At 43.1% G+C, this 16,296-nt stretch overlaps 1 protein-coding gene across 2 annotated transcripts in view; it reads left to right on the forward strand.

The window, feature by feature from the left end:
- Nucleotides 1-917: 917 nt before the first annotated feature.
- diaph3 (diaphanous-related formin 3) overlaps nucleotides 918-16,296 on the forward strand; it is a 582,462-nt gene continuing 567,083 nt past the window's right edge. For both annotated transcript variants that reach the window (XM_087987864.1, XM_087987865.1), the window contains exon 1: nucleotides 918-1,240. In XM_087987864.1, the coding sequence (XP_087843990.1) occupies nucleotides 1,091-1,240 (150 nt within the window). In that variant the 5' untranslated portion in view covers nucleotides 918-1,090. The remainder of the gene's footprint in view (nucleotides 1,241-16,296) is intronic.

Consider the following 16,296-nt stretch of genomic DNA (forward strand, 5'->3'; position numbering starts at 1 on the left):
TCCAAAGCTTCCGAGTTAATCCAGTCAGTAAAAATGCCTTATTCAACAGCTGTTATGTGGTGTAATAGGTTTCTTCTCTTCACCTTTAGTTTTACCAACAGCAACACATTGTGATCTCTGAAATATGAAGTTACTTTTCTGTTTAGTCATAGCAGTGGCACAGAAGCCCTTCTCGGTTTAATTCCCAAAAGAAAGCTCTAGTGGCTATAGGGGTCAAGTCGCACTGGGGGAGGGCAGAATTAGCCTGTAGAACTGGATGATCATCCATTAACATATTGAATTGCAGAGCAGGTTTGAGGGGTCAAATGGCCTCCTCCTGCTCCTATGTTCGAAGTTTCTCTATTCAGCAAAACAGGGTGTAAGCCAGCCACGTGGGTGGGGAAGAGACATTAGGATTTTGAGCAGGTTTTAGAGGCAGATGACCTCCTCCTGCTCCTATCTTCTCTTTTCAGTGAGAGGAACAGACTGGTAGCCTTGGGGTGGAGGATCAAGGTAGAGACAAAATTAGAATGGCGTTGGAAAAGCACAGCATGTCAGGCAGCATCCGAGGAGCAGGAAGATCGACGTTTCGGGCAGAAGCCCTTCATCAGGAAAGTAGAGAGTTGGATGATCAGCGAAAATCACATTGAATGGTGGACCACATTGGAGGGGCCGAATGGCCAGTGAGAGGAAAAGCGAGCCAGTTCTGGGTGGGGCAGAGAGGAAAGGGCGGGACAGGGCGCGAGAGAGCGCAATAACGTCCTTGCGAGACACGACGACCGTTGGCCAGTGACGTCAAGGCGAGGCACGCGTGCTCCGCCCTGCCTGCGCACCGATTGGTTACCTGCCGCACGTCTCCTGTGATTGGTCCGAACTAGGGCGGCCGTTCCCGATTGGAAAAAATAACCGCGAACGGGAAGCCGGCGTCGGGAGCGCGGTGGAGGTTCTCCATTGATACTCCCGCCCGGCTGCTTTGCCTCGATCAGAATTAGTGAGGTTCAACACGATTAGATCGAGTTTGTCACGTCGGGGTGGATGGTCAGCGATTGCAAGAGCGAGAGGTTTGTCTTAAAACGAAAACCGAAGTGAACGGACGGTGCATTAAATAAACATGGAGCGATACCATCGTCACGACCTCCATGCTGCCCATTGCGGGGAGAACGATGCCAATCGCAAGAAAATGTTGGCAGCTCCTGGGCCCTGCGACCGGGAAGCTGCCCTCGGACCACAACGTGAGGATTCAGAGAGAAGAAATAAATTCGTAAGTGCTGCAGCAAACTTTCGTCCGTTTCAGCCAGGACCTGGAGACAGTTTGGCTTTATAGAGAATCACCTCCTGTTGCGCATTATTGAGCACTAAACACTGCAGCAACAGCAAAGTACGGGGCAGCTTAGACATTTTTCTGTCCGTTACTTGTTTATAGGCAGTAAGTTACATTTGTTTGAAGTTGCTGTTTTGTGAGATTGATGTTGATACCTAAAAGCTGTCCACATCTTGATGTGTTGGATTTTTACATTGAGTTTTCTGAGCCCTGTGAGTCTGCGTTAATCTGACGTGTATGTTGTATCTGGAGGGAGGGGCACTGTCTTTAGAAATTGAAGGAATTTTGTTTATGTTAAAATGTCAGCTGACTTGGACGGAAATTGCCGGACTCAATTCTGCCTTTTTCGTGAATTACTTGTTTCTTTTAGTCATACGATAATGCTAACTAAAATAAATTAATCAGTTTCTGTTAATCGAAAACGACAAGTTACCGTGTCAGTATTTCGAAGATGACGCCAACACTACTTGAAGAAATTATCTGGACAGGATCGTATTGCTATTAGTGTAATATTGAATGTGTGTTAATAAATGCAGAGGAGTTTTAGGAAGAGTTTTTAATCTAATATGGAATGTACTCACAAGCAAGGTAATGTAGATGATGGAATAGAAATTAGGTGAACGCACTGGAGAAAACGCTGGATCTACTGATGGAGAGATCGAAGTTCCTTATCCACTCCAAAATTTGACTTTAGGTCCATTTGGGCCTAACAGCATCTTTCTCTGCTCAAGTGTCATTGAAACTTGACCCACTCTTGGGAAATAAGACGGTGCAGGTGACTGAGGTGTCAGTGAGGGAGCCCTTTGGGATCAGTGACCAAAATTCTATTAGTTTTAAAATAGTGATGGAAAAGGATAGACCAGATCTACAAGTTGAAGTTCTAAGTTAGAGGAAGGGCATTTTTGATTGTAATAAGCAAAGCTTTCGTAAGTTGATTAGGGAGAGATCTTTGCAGATAAAGGGATGACTGGAAAATGGGAAGCCTTCAAAAATGAAATAATGAGTGAGCAGAGACAGTATATTCTTGTTAAAGGTAAGGCTGGTGGGTGTCGGGAATGCTGGATAACTAGAGAAATTGATATTTTGGTTAAATCAAACAAGGAAGTATATGTCAGGTATAGATAGGAGAGATCGAGTGAATCAGTAGAAAAGTATGAAGGCAGAATGAGTATACTTAAGAGGGAAATCAGGAAGGCAAAAAGGAGATGTGAGATAGCTTTGGCAAATAGGGTTAAGGAAAATCTAAAGAGATTTTATAAATACATGTAGGCACAGAAAGGTAAAGTTGTAAATTTGCTCGCTGAGCTGGAAGATTTGTTGTCAGACGTTTTGTCACCATCATTAGTGAGCCACCGCTGAAGCGCTGGTGTTCTGTCCTGCTTTCTATTTGTGTTTTGGTCTGTTGTGCTAGGTGATATCACTTCTGCTGCTTTTCCTGAGAGGTTGGTAGATGGGCTTCAAATCGATGTTTATTGATAGAGTTCCAGCTTTGAATGCCAGGTCTCCAGGAATTCCAAAGTTTTTGTCTTTGTTTAGCCTGTTCCAGGATGGAAATATTGTCCCAGTCGAACTGCTGTCCCTCATCGCCTGTGTGTTAGGATTCAAGTGATAGTTGGTCATGTCTTTTGGTGGCTAGTTGGTGCTCATGTATCCTGGTGGCTAGTTTCCTGCCAGTCTGTCCAATGTAATGTTTATTGCAGTCCTTGTATTTTGTATATGATGTTCATTCTATTATTGGTACAGGGTCCTTTCGATTCATCAAGAACGCTTTGTGTGTTTGGGAGGTTAGTGGACTACCACGATGCCAAGGGGCTGGAGTAGTCTTGTTATCTCCTAGATGTCTTTACTGGTAGTGTGGCTACAGGCTCTGGGCATGTTGTGTCTTGTTTAAGTTTGTTTAAGAATTGGCAGACTGCGTTTTCTCGGGTACCCGTTGTTCTTGCATTCGTTGTATAGGTGCTTTTCTGTGGCATCTTGTAGTTCATGGGTGCTGCGGTGTGTTGTGGCTCATTTAATAATATTATGATGCAGCTCCATTTGTGGGTATTGGGATGATTGCTTCTGTAGTTGAGTATCTTGTCTGTGTGTGTCGCTTTCCTGTAGATGCTGGTCTGCAATTCTCCATTGGCTTTTTGTTCTACTGTGACATCGAGGAAGGGGAGTCTGTTGTTGTTCTCTTACTCTTTGGTGAAGTTTATACTAGTAAGAATGTTGGTTAGGTGTTTGAAGGTTTCTTCTAATTTGCTTTGTTTCGTGATGATAAAGATGTCTTCCATAAAGCGGATCCAAAGTTTGGGCTGGATCTTGGGGAGGGCTGCTCCTTACAACCTCTGCGTAACTGGTTCTGCCAAGAATCCTGATATTGGTGATTCCATGGGTGTTTTATTGATTTGTTTGTAGGTCTTGTCGTTGAAGGTGAAGTGGGTTGTGAGGCACAGATCTACTAGTTTGAGGATGCTGTCATAGTCATAGTCATAGAGATGTACAGGTTGGAAACATGTCCTTGCTGATGGAGTTGGTGCTGTCTGGTGTTTGTGTCCTTGGGTTCGCCAGTTTTTCTTTGACCAGGGTGACATTTATTGATGTGAACAGGGCTGTCACGTCGAAGGAAACCATGACCTTGTTGACCTTTACCTTGGTGTCTTTGTTGTTGAGGAGTTTATTGGTGGAGTGGCAGGAGTCTCCTGCAAGGTATTTCAGTTTGTGTTGAAGTTCCTTTGCTAATCTCTATGTTGGTGTACTTCTACATATTCTGAAACCTCATAGCCTGGCGCATACTCTGTTTCTCTATTACTGTAAAGCTTGGGGATCAACTCTGGTTCATTAGAGTGCAGGATGGCATGCCAGGAATAGCACCACCATTCTTAGTCAAATGTGGTGTTAACATGATGAAGCTACAACACAGGAGAGTTCACATGTGAAACAGCATAAGCAGCGAGTGTAGACAGGGATCCCTCAACAAACAACTCAAATCTAAGCACTGGAATCCTGCCACATCCAGATATGAATGGTGGTGGTCAATAAGCGACCTATTGGAATAGAAAGATCCACAAATGTTCCCATCTTAAATGATGGGGGCACCCAACATATCAATGCAAATAACAAGGATGAAACCTTTGCAAACAACGTCAGGCAGAAATGCCAAGTGGATGGTCCACCCCAGCCTCCTTGGGAGATCTGTAGCATCACAGATGCCAGTTTTCAGTCAATTAAATTTATTTTCTACATATCAAAAATCAGCTGAAGACATTAGAGCAAAGTTGTGAGACCTAACTATGTTGTATCAATAATACTGAAGATATATGCTCCAGAACATGTTGTGAATCAAACCAAGCTGTTCAGCACATCTACAATGCTGGCATCTTTTCAGCAATGTGGAAGATGAAAATTGGATGAAGCCAATTACTGTGAAGAGAAATCAGAGTTAATATTTTTCAGGTCCAGTGAGTTCTCTTCACAGATGCTGCTCGAGCTTTTCCAGAAATTTCTGTTTTTGTTTCTGGTTTATGGCATCTGTAGTTTTGGTTTTAACTTGGTCAGTTACTACTCCGTGAATGTGCTCTTGATCATCAGTGAATGGAAGATGTCACCAAGTATAGTATTTGCTTTGCAATAACCTGCTCACTGATGTTCTGTTTGAATTCTGCTGGGATAAATCATCTCTTGACCTCATTTACAGCCTTCATTCAGACATGGAGAAAAGAGTTAAGTTGCAGTGGTGAAATGAGTGTTTGCCACTAACGTCAAGAGTGCATTTGACCAAGTGTGGTATTAAACATGCTGAGCAAAACAGCAGTCGATGGAAATTGGGGAAAATTATGAGCTGGTTGGAATCATACCTTCTGCAAAAGATGTTCTTGCTTGCTGGTCATCTCAGCTCCAGGACATCTTTTACAGGAGTTTCTTGGCAGTGTCCGACACCCAAACGTCTTCATTTTCAGCTGCTTCAATATTGACAGCAAGGTCTGAACGACATTCAGGCTTGGCTGTAAAGTGACGACTTACAGTTTGCCAAACAGATGCTGGGCAATGATTATCTGCAACAAGAGCAAATCTAACCATCATCCCTTGCCTTTCAGTGGCATTACCATTGCTAGATTCCCCCAATATCAACATTGTGGGAGTTTTCATTGATTGGAAATTGATTGGATGAGCCGAATAAGTACTGTGACGACGAGCAGGCTAGAGTTGAGGAAATTAGGAGCGCTGAGTGCTCCCCAGTACCCGTCCACAAAGCACAAGTCTATTCAGACTCTCATGATAGCTCAAATCTTCTAATCCTGGCAACATCTCAGCCCAATGGCCCATCTGATCAAGATCCCGTTGTAATCCAAGGTAACTTAATTTGTTGTCCACTACACCTCCAATTTTGATGTCATCTGCAAACGTACTAACTACCCCTCTTATGTTCACATCCAAATCGTTTAAATGTATTTCCAGGAATATCCTCCCGAAGTACAGCAGTAATGCTATTCCTTATCAAAAACGCATTCCCCCTCCTCCCTTCTATTGAGAATGTGTCTAGGGTATAAGGAGGCAGGGCCCACAAGGTAAGATTTTAAACCTCTCGATATTCCTGTATGCCGGAGACTTTCCCCTCACTCGATTGCGCTCTATTCTACAAACGGTAGAGATTCCTCAAACGGTAATTAGTTCAGTTGAGCGACACGGTTTCACAAGCGCTCTGACAGGCAGAGGTTCAAGTCCTCTGCACAGTACTGGGGTTCAAATCCTCTGGGGTGGGTTTGGTTGAGGTTTGAGTCCTCTGCACGGTATTGGGGCTCGGGTCTACTGGGTCGTTTGATTTGAGATTGAAGTCCTCCACAATGTGCTGAGGTTCGAGCTCTCTGTCTAAGTGGGATTCGAGCCCCCATGAGGAGTAAAGTGAGAAAAGGATTAAAGTCCCCTCGTGGTGAAATTTGAGGCTCTGTGAGTCTTTGCTCAGGGGGAAGAGTTTGGCTTCGATTGTGGCGCCATGTGGTCCGCTTCGAGGGCTTTCTCTTTTTATAAGAGTAAATTAAGTGAGAGGATGCAAAAAAACCCCCGAGAAAACGCTGAAATTAAGGTTGTACTAATACTCTGGTTGCAAAAGGAAAGTTTCAATGTATGTTGTGCCATGCTGTGAGCGTTTGATGATTAAAAATTTCCGTTTGTTAAAATACTGGTTCGGAAATTCCTTTTTAAGTAACTGTTTTGCCTTGTTTGAATCAGAATCTCAATTCAAAGTGTTTTGTGGGCTATGTAATGGGGCTGATTTAGTTTTACATTGAAATTGTACAATATTATGTTCATTCTAAAATTATCAAACTTGTAACCTTAAGGCAAATTGACTGAGTGCATTGAGCTCTAAATTTGTTTGAAATTCTACAATGCCTGTTTTTAAAAAAAAAGTTGTCAGTGATCATGCTTTAGCTAGTTGAGAGTATTATGTTATAATATCTTTGCGTTTTTGTTATCCTCACCGCTTTCATATTAGCCAAGTATCAATTTGTTAAAAGAAAATAATTTTTGAATAACCTGAATGGAGGTACCTGACAGTTTGATTTCAGGACCATTGATTTTTCTTTGTAAATTACTGAATTGTTTAGGCAATTCAAAGAAGGTTGAAATAGGCAGACACAACTTAGTGTGGTTAAATGTGTGACTGTCGTCCTACTGCTACCTACCTTGGCAAGGAAGAAATGAGAGAGGAAATTCAAAGATACTTTCAGCAGCTAACATCTTCTCTAGACTTTCTCTATTCACAGGTAAAGCATGCCTTCGGATCACTGCCCACCCTTCCACAACCTGATTCAATCAGTTCCTTCGTCATGAGCATGCAAAGTGAAGAAGCTAACAACAATGAAGAGGAGGACAGCACGCTTTTTGTCAGTGGCCTTCCTATGGACATTGAACCACGTGAACTTTACCTTGTCTTTCGATCATTTAAATGATATGAAGGTTCGCTGATCAAGCTAACATTACCACAGCCAGGCTTTGTTACATTTGAAGAGTAGAGTGGGAGCAGAAGCAGCAAAGAGTGCTGCATTCACCTAGCCTGCAGGTGCAACTGCTGCACTTCACAATCAGATGTGCTGATATCCTCCATCTGAAGCATCTCTGGAAGGATGGAAGACACGTCAGTTTTGTGAAGCACTTAACTGCCCTTATCCAAGAATTCCGATTTCTCTGAGGAGTAATGCAAGAGCAGACTGAATTATTTTTCAGGTTGGACTTTAATGAAGGAGGTTTTGGAGAACTGGCTCGTTTACACTTGACTTGGAGGGGATAGAGTGGTCACTAAGCACTATGGATCTAAGAACTTTACTGGTGTATTTTTTTGTCCATGTGGGAGGATTCTTCACACTCTTTAACAGCAAAAATTACTAGTCCGTTACACATTGAATGCTACCTCATCTTGTTAAGTAGCTCTACATAGTGAATGTTTTTCTACCTTGTAAACCCACTACCTTTGCCTGTAGCACGTCATTGTTAACTGTAAGTTCTTATTTGTTCTGAGTTACGCTCAGCTGAAGCTCTTGTTTCACAAAACTTATTGAGTTCTTTGAGGATGTTACGAGACAAGTTGATGAGGGTCGAGCGGTGGATGTGGTGCATATGGACTTCAGTAAGGCATTTGATAAGGTTCCCCGTGGTAGGCTCATTTAGAAGGTAAGGAGAAATGGGATACAGGGAAATTTAGGTGTCTGGATACAGAATTGGCTGGTCGACAGAAGACAGCGAGTGGCAGTGGAAGGAAAGTATTTTGCCTGGAAGTCAGTGGTGAGTAGTGTTCCACAGGGCTCTGTTCTTGGGCCTCGACTCTTTGTAATTTTTATTAATGACTTGGATGAGGAGATTGAAGGATGGGTTAGTAAGTTTGCAGACGACACAAAGGTTGGAGGTGTCGTTGACAGTATAGAGGACTGTTGTAGGCTGCAGCGTGACATTGACTGGATGCAGAGATGGGCTGAGAGGTGGCAGATGGAGTTCGACCTTGATAACTGCAAAGTGATGCATGTTGAGTACAGGATTCTTAGCAGTGTGGAGGAATAGCGGGATCTTGGTGTGCAGGTACATAGATCCCTTAAAATTGCCACCCAAGTGGTCAGGGTTGTTAAGAAAGCATATGGTGTTTTGGCTTTCATTCACAGGGGGATTGAGTTTCAGAGCCGTGAGATCTTGTTGCAGCTCTATAAAACTTTGGTTAGACCACACTTGGAATACTGTGTCCAGTCCTGGTTGCCCTATTATTGGAAAGATGTGGATGCTTTGGAGAGGGTTCAGAGGAGGTTTACCAGGATGCTGCCTGGAATGGAGGGCTTATCTTGCGAAGAGAGGTTGACTGAGCTTGGACTTTTTTCATGGAATAAAGAAGGGAGAGAGGGGACCTAATTGAGGTGTACAAGATAATGAGAGGCATAGATAGAGTTGATAGCCAGAGACTTTTTCCCGGGGCAGAAACTGTTAACACGAGGGGTCTTAGTTTTAAGCTGTTTGGCAGAAAGTATAGAGGGGATGTCAGCGGCGGGTTCTTTACGCAGAGAGTTGTGAGAGCATGGAATGCGTTGCCAGCAGCAGTTGTGGAAGCGAGGTCATTGGGGATATTTAAGAGACTGCTGGACATGCATATGGTCACAGAAATTTGAGGGTCCGTACATTAGGTTTACATTACATGAGGATCAATGGTCGGCACAACATCGTGGGCTGAAGGGCCTGTTCTGTGCTGTACTGCTCTATGTTCTATGTTCAACTTAACTCTTTCCCTGCCTGCTTATACCCGATACACATTTTTGTTCCCTCCTTTTATCATTTCATGATAACCAATGGCATTTCATAAGACTCTAACTGCCAATATTTAAGCAAGTTATTGACACACAGCATACAATGATTATAACAACAAAAATTACTATCCGTTTCAGCAACTACTCATTGTTATCTTTGCTCTGAAAAACAGTGCTTCAAGCTAACTTAGTAGTTATGGTTTATATTTAAAAAATTTAATTGAGACAGATCTCAATAAAACATATAATCTAGAATGTCTACTCACTACTGTAATCTTACTGCAAGTTTACATGTTTAAAGCTATGTACTTATCTGTTCCTGTGCTGTGAGCTCACCCACACTGGTTCCTCCAAAGTCAGCTGTGAATTTCGCTGTTTGTTAATTTTTCTTAGACTTGCTCCGATGTCCACAGGTATATGAACACAAACAGCAAAGGCAGTAACTGTGCAGATTTACTCTGTCTCCCTCACTAACCATGTGGTTGCTGCCTTTTGTCTGTTTTCCTCCTTTCAAAAGTGGTGTTTGTTTGATCTTTTTCCCCAAAGTTCCAAAACAACATAACAGCTTGTAAAAACAGTAAAGCTGCTCCTGCAATTCAAGGAGACCACCTCCAACACCTAAAATTCCTCATGACAGCCACAATTTTTTCCTATCCTCCATCTTGGATTACCCAGAAATTTATAGCAAAACATTAGTGTCATTACAACTAATGACATTACATTAGTGGGTTAGTATAGGTTAGGTGGGCTTGGATCGGCGCAACATCGAGGGCCAAAGGGCCTGTACTGCGCTGTATTCTTCTATGTTCTATGTTCTATGTTCTAACCCATTCCAAAAGTTGAAAGACTTAACAGCAATTTAGGTTTGTTCAGAATATCATTTCAGTTGCATGACACTGTAATGTTTGCAATAACTTCTGTGTCTTACGATCCTGCTCCACAGCTACCTGATAAAGGGGCAGTGCTCTGAAAGCTAATGCTTCCACATAATCCTGTTGGACTATAACCTGGTGTTGTGATTTTTAACTTTGTCCACTCCAGTCCTCTGCATCTGCAGTCCTTACTTTCCTTAACAACTTCTCCTTCCAATCTTCCTACCAACTCCAAACCAAAGGAGTAGCCATGCTATGTCTGCTTCTTCGTCGGGTATGTGGAACAGTCCACCTTCCACAGTTACACCGGCATCAACTCACACCTGTTCCTCCGCTACATCGGTGACTGTAATGGTGTCGCTTCATGCTCCCATGAGGTGGTTGAACAGTTTATCCACTTCACCAACACCTTTCACCCTGACCTCATTCACCTGGACCATCTTGGACACCACCTCCCCTTCCTGGACCCCTCTATCTCCTGGATGTCTCCATAACCACAGACATATACTACAAGCCCACCAACCCCCACAACTATCTACACTACACCTTTTCCCACTCACCTTCTGTGAAAACACCATCCCTTATTCCCAATGCCTCCACTGCATCTATTCCCAGGTTGACCAATTCTACCTTAGAAAATCCCAGATGGTGTCCTTCTTCCAAGATCGCAATTTCCCTTCCCATGTGGTCAACGCCCTCCAGTGCATCTCCTCCACTTTCTGCACCACCGCCCTTGAACCCCACCCCTTCCAATGCAACCAGGACAGGAAGTGCAAAGCCTGTGCCCATGCCACTCCCCTCAACTCTGTCCAAGGCCCTAAAGGATCCTTCCACATCTGACAGAAATTAGCCTGTACCTCCAACAATAACATCTACTGTATCTGTTGCACCCGATGTGGTCTCCTCCACACTGGGGAGACAGGACGCCTAATTACGGATCGTTTCAAAGAATATCTTTGGGACATCAGCACCAACCAACCCCACCTCCCATGGCTGAACACTTCAACTCCACCTCCCACTCAGTCAGGATATGCAGGTCTTGGGCCACTTCCATAGCCAAACCCTTACCACCCACATATTCCGCCTTGGGAGCCTGCAACCACACGGGATCAGTGTGGACTTCAACATTTTCCTCATTTCCCCTCCTCTTCCTCCACACCCCACACGCTATCCCATTCTCAAATCGCCAACTCTGCACCGCCCTCCTGACCTGTCCTTCACCTTTTCCATCTATCTGCTCCATCCTCCTCTCTGACCTATCACCTTCTCCCTCACCTTCATCTACCTATTGCTTTCCAAACAGCCTTCCCCAACCCCCTCAATCCACCTAACCTCAACCCTTCCCATTTATCTCCAAGTTCCCTTGGCACCACAAGCCTCATTCCTGATGAAGGGCTTATGCCCCAAAACATTGATTCTTCTGCTCCTTGGATGCTGCCTCGCCTGCTGTGTTTTTCCAGTACCACACTCTCAACCCTACTCTAGTCCAACACTGGCACATCACGAGTGTTCTATTTTTAGGCAGTAACATATGTGGGAATGCCATCACCTGCATTTGCCTCCACAAGTCACTGACTTGGAATGATATTGCCATCAGTTCGGTGTCACTGTGTGAAAATCCTGGAATTCTTCCCTGACTACATTGTAGGTGTACCAACTTGAGTCAAGAAGTCACCTCGCTGCTACCTTCTCAAGTGCAATGAAGGGTTGGAATTTAATTCTGGCCCAGCCAGCAAAGGGCACATCTCCAAAATGAATTTAAAACATGTATGAATGTATACACTATTTAGACAGCACTTTCCAAACAATCTGAAATTCACTGCACGGAAGAAGGCTTCTTGATTCATTGTGCCCGCAGTGGCTCTCTTACTTACGGCCAATCTCTTGCCTATTCTTCATAAACTTGCACCCTTTCTTGTTTCAAATAATCATCCAATGCTTCTTGAATGCTTCCATGACATTTCTCGGCAGTGCATTCGATACTGTAACTATTTGGTGTAAAAATGTTTTTCTCATATAATCCTTGCTTCTTTTGCATATCACTTTAAATCAACACCCTATCATTCTTTTTTTATGAGAGGGCACCTTATGTACTCTTTCCAGCTTGGTCATGATTTTGAAAACTTCCTGTCAAGTCTCCCCTCAGTCACCTTCTCTCTAAGGAGAACAGGCCCAACCTCTTTAAACTATCCTTTTCACTGGTTCTGTTAGGTCCTTTTCCTGAGGTTTCACACATGAGATGCAATTTGCACACACTAACTTCTGCAAACAGTTAAAGTTTATTAAAGCTTGTACAAGCTAGGTGACCCCTTTGACCCTCTTCGTAGACATGCAAAGTCAAGTCAGAGGCCCCGAACAAAGAAGAAACATTCCCTTTATTCAGGTCAGTTGGTAATGCTCACAGATACTCTGGCCGTTCCCTCACAGTCACATGTTACTCCAAGTAGGAGAAAGTGAGGTCTGCAGATGCTGGAGATCAGAGATGGAAATGTGTTGCTGGAAAAGCGCAGCAGGTCAGGCAGCATCTAGGGAACAGGAGAATCGACGTTTCGGGCATTTCCTGAAGAAGGGCTAATGCCCGAAACGTCGATTCTCCTGTTCCCTCGATGCTGCCTGACCTGCTGCGCTTTTCCAGCAACACATTTCCATCTCTGTTACTCCAAGTACAATGATAGGATGAGGTCATCCTCAGAGAATGTAAATGTAAATGCCCTAATTCTGGGGACTCATTATGTAGACCATTTCCTGACTCAGTGGTTCCCCAAGATAATATAGGTGTGATATGTCCTAGCTTCTGGGGATGGCCGTAAAAGCACTTCTGAATGGTAAGCACTGAATGATAGTTTAATAGGGGAGTAGTAACAAATGACTGTCTAAATGGAGTGGGAGTCATCCGCATTCCTGCATGAGTCGACCCCAACCACTTGCAGGATGTTCAGTTAGTGCAGTTTAACCCTTTAATATTAATGTCAAGAGAGATATTCCAATTTAATCTTTTAACATTACATTCCACGCTTATCATTCCATGATAACCACCTAGATGGGGCTACAGGTACAAGATCCTTTATCCAAAATGCTCGGGATCAGTTGTTTTTCAGAATTCGGAATTTTTTGGTTTTCAGAATGTGACTGTTTAATGGTGAAATTTTAAAAATTCTTACCAGAGAAGCAGATTTCTAACTAAGAATGTGCTTGGCCATGCCCCCTGCCCGTGTCGCATCTGAGTGACACACATCGAATGGGTGTCAACTTGGGTTAACTGTTTGCTCACCAAACAACCTTGTTAACAAGAGAAAAAAAAACTTCACAAAAAAAATCTTCGGTTTTCAGAGCTTTTTGGTTTTTGGATGTTCGGATAAAGGATCTTGTACCTGTACTACCTTCTTCATAAGAATCTTCCTGCCAGTTTAAGCAAGTTATTGACACAACATACAATTATTATAACGCCAGAAATTACTAGTCCATGCAGTAGTTAAGATCTTCCCACGTGGAAAAATAATTCACCAGTAAAGTTCTTAAATCCACAATCCTTAGTGACCACTCCACTCCCTCCAAATTGAGTGGAAACAAGCCAGTTATCCAAAACCTCCTTCAGTAAAATACAACCTGAAAACAAAATTCAGTCTGTCCTTGCACACCACTCCACGGAGAAATCTGAATTCTTGGATAAAGGAAGTAACAAAACTGACGAGTCTTCCATCTTTCCAGAGATGCTTCAGATGGAGAACATTCTTTGCTGCTTCTGCTCCCACTCTGCTCTTCAAATGTAACAAAGCCTGGCTGTGGTAATGTTAGCTTGATCAGCGAACCTTCATATCATTTAAATGATCGAAAGACAAGGTAAAGTTCACGTGGTTCAATGTCCATAGGAAGGCCACTGACAAAAAGCGTGCTGTCCTCCTCTTCATTGTTGTTAGCTTCTTCACTTTGCATGCTCATGACGAAGGAGCTGATTGAATCAGGTTGTGGAAGGGTGGGCAGTGATCCGAAGGCATGCTTTACCTGTGAATAGAGAAAGTCTAGAGAAGATGTTAGCTGCTGAAAGTATCTTTGAATTTCCTCTCTCATTTCTTCCTTGCCAAGGTAGGTAGCAGTAGGACGACAGTCACACATTTAACCACACTAAGTTGTGTCTGCCTATTTCAACATTCTTAGTCGTCTTGAAATCTGTTACTCTGTTTACTATATTTATAACTTTATCAAGTTTTATACAATCCATTAACTTCTAAATTGTACTGCCTAAACAATTCAGTTATTTGCAAGCAACAATCAATGGTCCTAAAACCAAACCCTCGGTACCTCATACAGGTTATTAAAAAATTATTTTCCTTTGACAAAACAGTTGTCTAAAGTGAAATCTCTCAGGAAAAGTATTTCCAAAATCTTGAACAACAAGAAAACAACAAAATGTTTCCTGTGCTCTAGCCATTTAAGAGGCAGTTTCAGTTCAGATTTAACTCTCAAATATTTGTGGGAAATAAATGCAGAATATATTAAAATATATTCTCCAAATGAAACTTCCCAAATAAAACATTTGTAATTACAGTGGCAATTTTGTTAGAGATCAACATTCTTTGGCCCCCTTCATATTGCAAATTCAATGAAGTATTAACAATAATTGAAATTGTATACTTCAATGCAAGAAGTATACGAAATAAGGTAGGTAAACTTGCAGTGTGGGTTAGTACCTGGGACTTCGATGTTGTGGCTATTACGGAGACATGGGAAGAACAGGGACAGGATTGGCTGTTGCAGGTCCCAGGGTTTAAATGTTTTAGTAGGGTCAGAGGTGGGGGTAAAAGAGGGGGAGGTGTGGCATTGCTTGTCAAAGATAGTATTACAGCTGTGGAAAGGACGATGGATGAAGACTCGCCATCTGAGGTAGTTTGGGCTGAGGTTAGGAATAGGAAAGGTGAGGTCACCCTGTTAGGAGTTTTTTACAGGCCTCCTAATAGTCCTAGAAACGTAGAAGAAAGGATTGCGAGGATGATTCAAGAGAAGAGTGAAAGTAATAGGGTGGTTGTTATGGGGGACTTTAACTTTCCTGATATTGATTCGGAAAGCTATAGCTCAAGTTCGTTAGATGGGTCAGTGTTTGTCCAATGTGTGCAGGAGGGTTTCCTGACACAATATGTAGATAGGCCAACAAGAGGTGAGGCCATACTGGATTTGGTTCTGGGTAATGAACCAGGCCAGGTGTTAGAATTAGAGGTAGGTGAGCACTTTGGGGACAGTGACCACAATTCGGTGACTTTTACTCTAGTGATGGAGAGGGATAAGTGTGCACTACAGGGCAAGAGTTATAGCTGGGGGCAGGGAAATTATGATGCTGTGAGGCATGACTTAGGATGTGTGGCTTGGAAAAGTAAGCTTCAAGGCAAGGGTGTAATTGATATGTGAAGCTTGTTCAAGGAGCAACTATTAAGTGTCCTTGATAAGTATGTACCCGTCAGGCAGGGAGGAAAGGGTTGTGCGAGGGAGCCGTGGTTTAATAAAGAATTGGAATCCCTTGTTAAATGGAAGAGGGCGGCCTATGTAAAGATGAGGCGTGAAGGTTCAATTGGGGTGATTGGGAGTTATAAGGTAGCCAGGAAGGACCTGAAGAGAGAGCTAAGAGCAGCAAGGAGGGGACATGAAAGGTCCTTAGTTGGTAGGATTAGGGAAAACTCTAAGGCTTTCTATAGGTGTGTCTGGAATAAAAGAATGACTAGGGTAGGAATAGGTCCAGTTAAGGATAGTAGTGGGAAGTGGCGTGTGGAGGCTGAAGAGATTGGGGAGACATTGAATGAATACTTTTCGTCAGTATTCAATCAGGAACAGGACATTGTTGTCAATGAGAGTACTGAGTCACAATTAAGTAGAATGGGTGGCTTTGAGGTATGTAGAGAAGAGGTGTTGGAAATTCTGGAAAGGGTGAAAATAGATAAGTCCCCTGGGCCTGATGGCATTTATCCTAGGATTCTCTGGGAAGCAAGGGAGGAGATTGCAGAGCCATTGGCCTTGATTTTTATGTCCTCGTTGTCTACAGGAGTAGTGCCAGAAGATTGGAGGCTAGCAAATATGGTTCCCTTGTTCAAGAAGAGGAGTAGGGATAACCCCAGTAACTATAGGCCGGTGAGTCTCACTTCTGTTGTGGGCAAAATCTTAGAGAGAATTGTAAGGGATAGGATTTATGAACATCTGGATAGGAATAATGTGATCAAGGATAGTCAGCATGGTTTTGTGAAGGGCAGGTCGTGCCTCACAAACCTTATTGAATTCTTTGAGAAGGATACTAAGGAGGTGGACGAGGGGAAAGCGGTAGATGTGGTGTATATGGATTTTAGTAAGGCGTTTGATAAGGTTCCCCATGGTAGACTAC

Source organism: Chiloscyllium plagiosum, unplaced genomic scaffold (assembly GCF_037043375.1).
Source record: "Chiloscyllium plagiosum isolate Xiang-an unplaced genomic scaffold, Cpla_swu_hap1 HiC_scaffold_6, whole genome shotgun sequence".
In the NCBI taxonomy this organism is placed as follows: Eukaryota; Metazoa; Chordata; class Chondrichthyes; order Orectolobiformes; family Hemiscylliidae; genus Chiloscyllium; species Chiloscyllium plagiosum.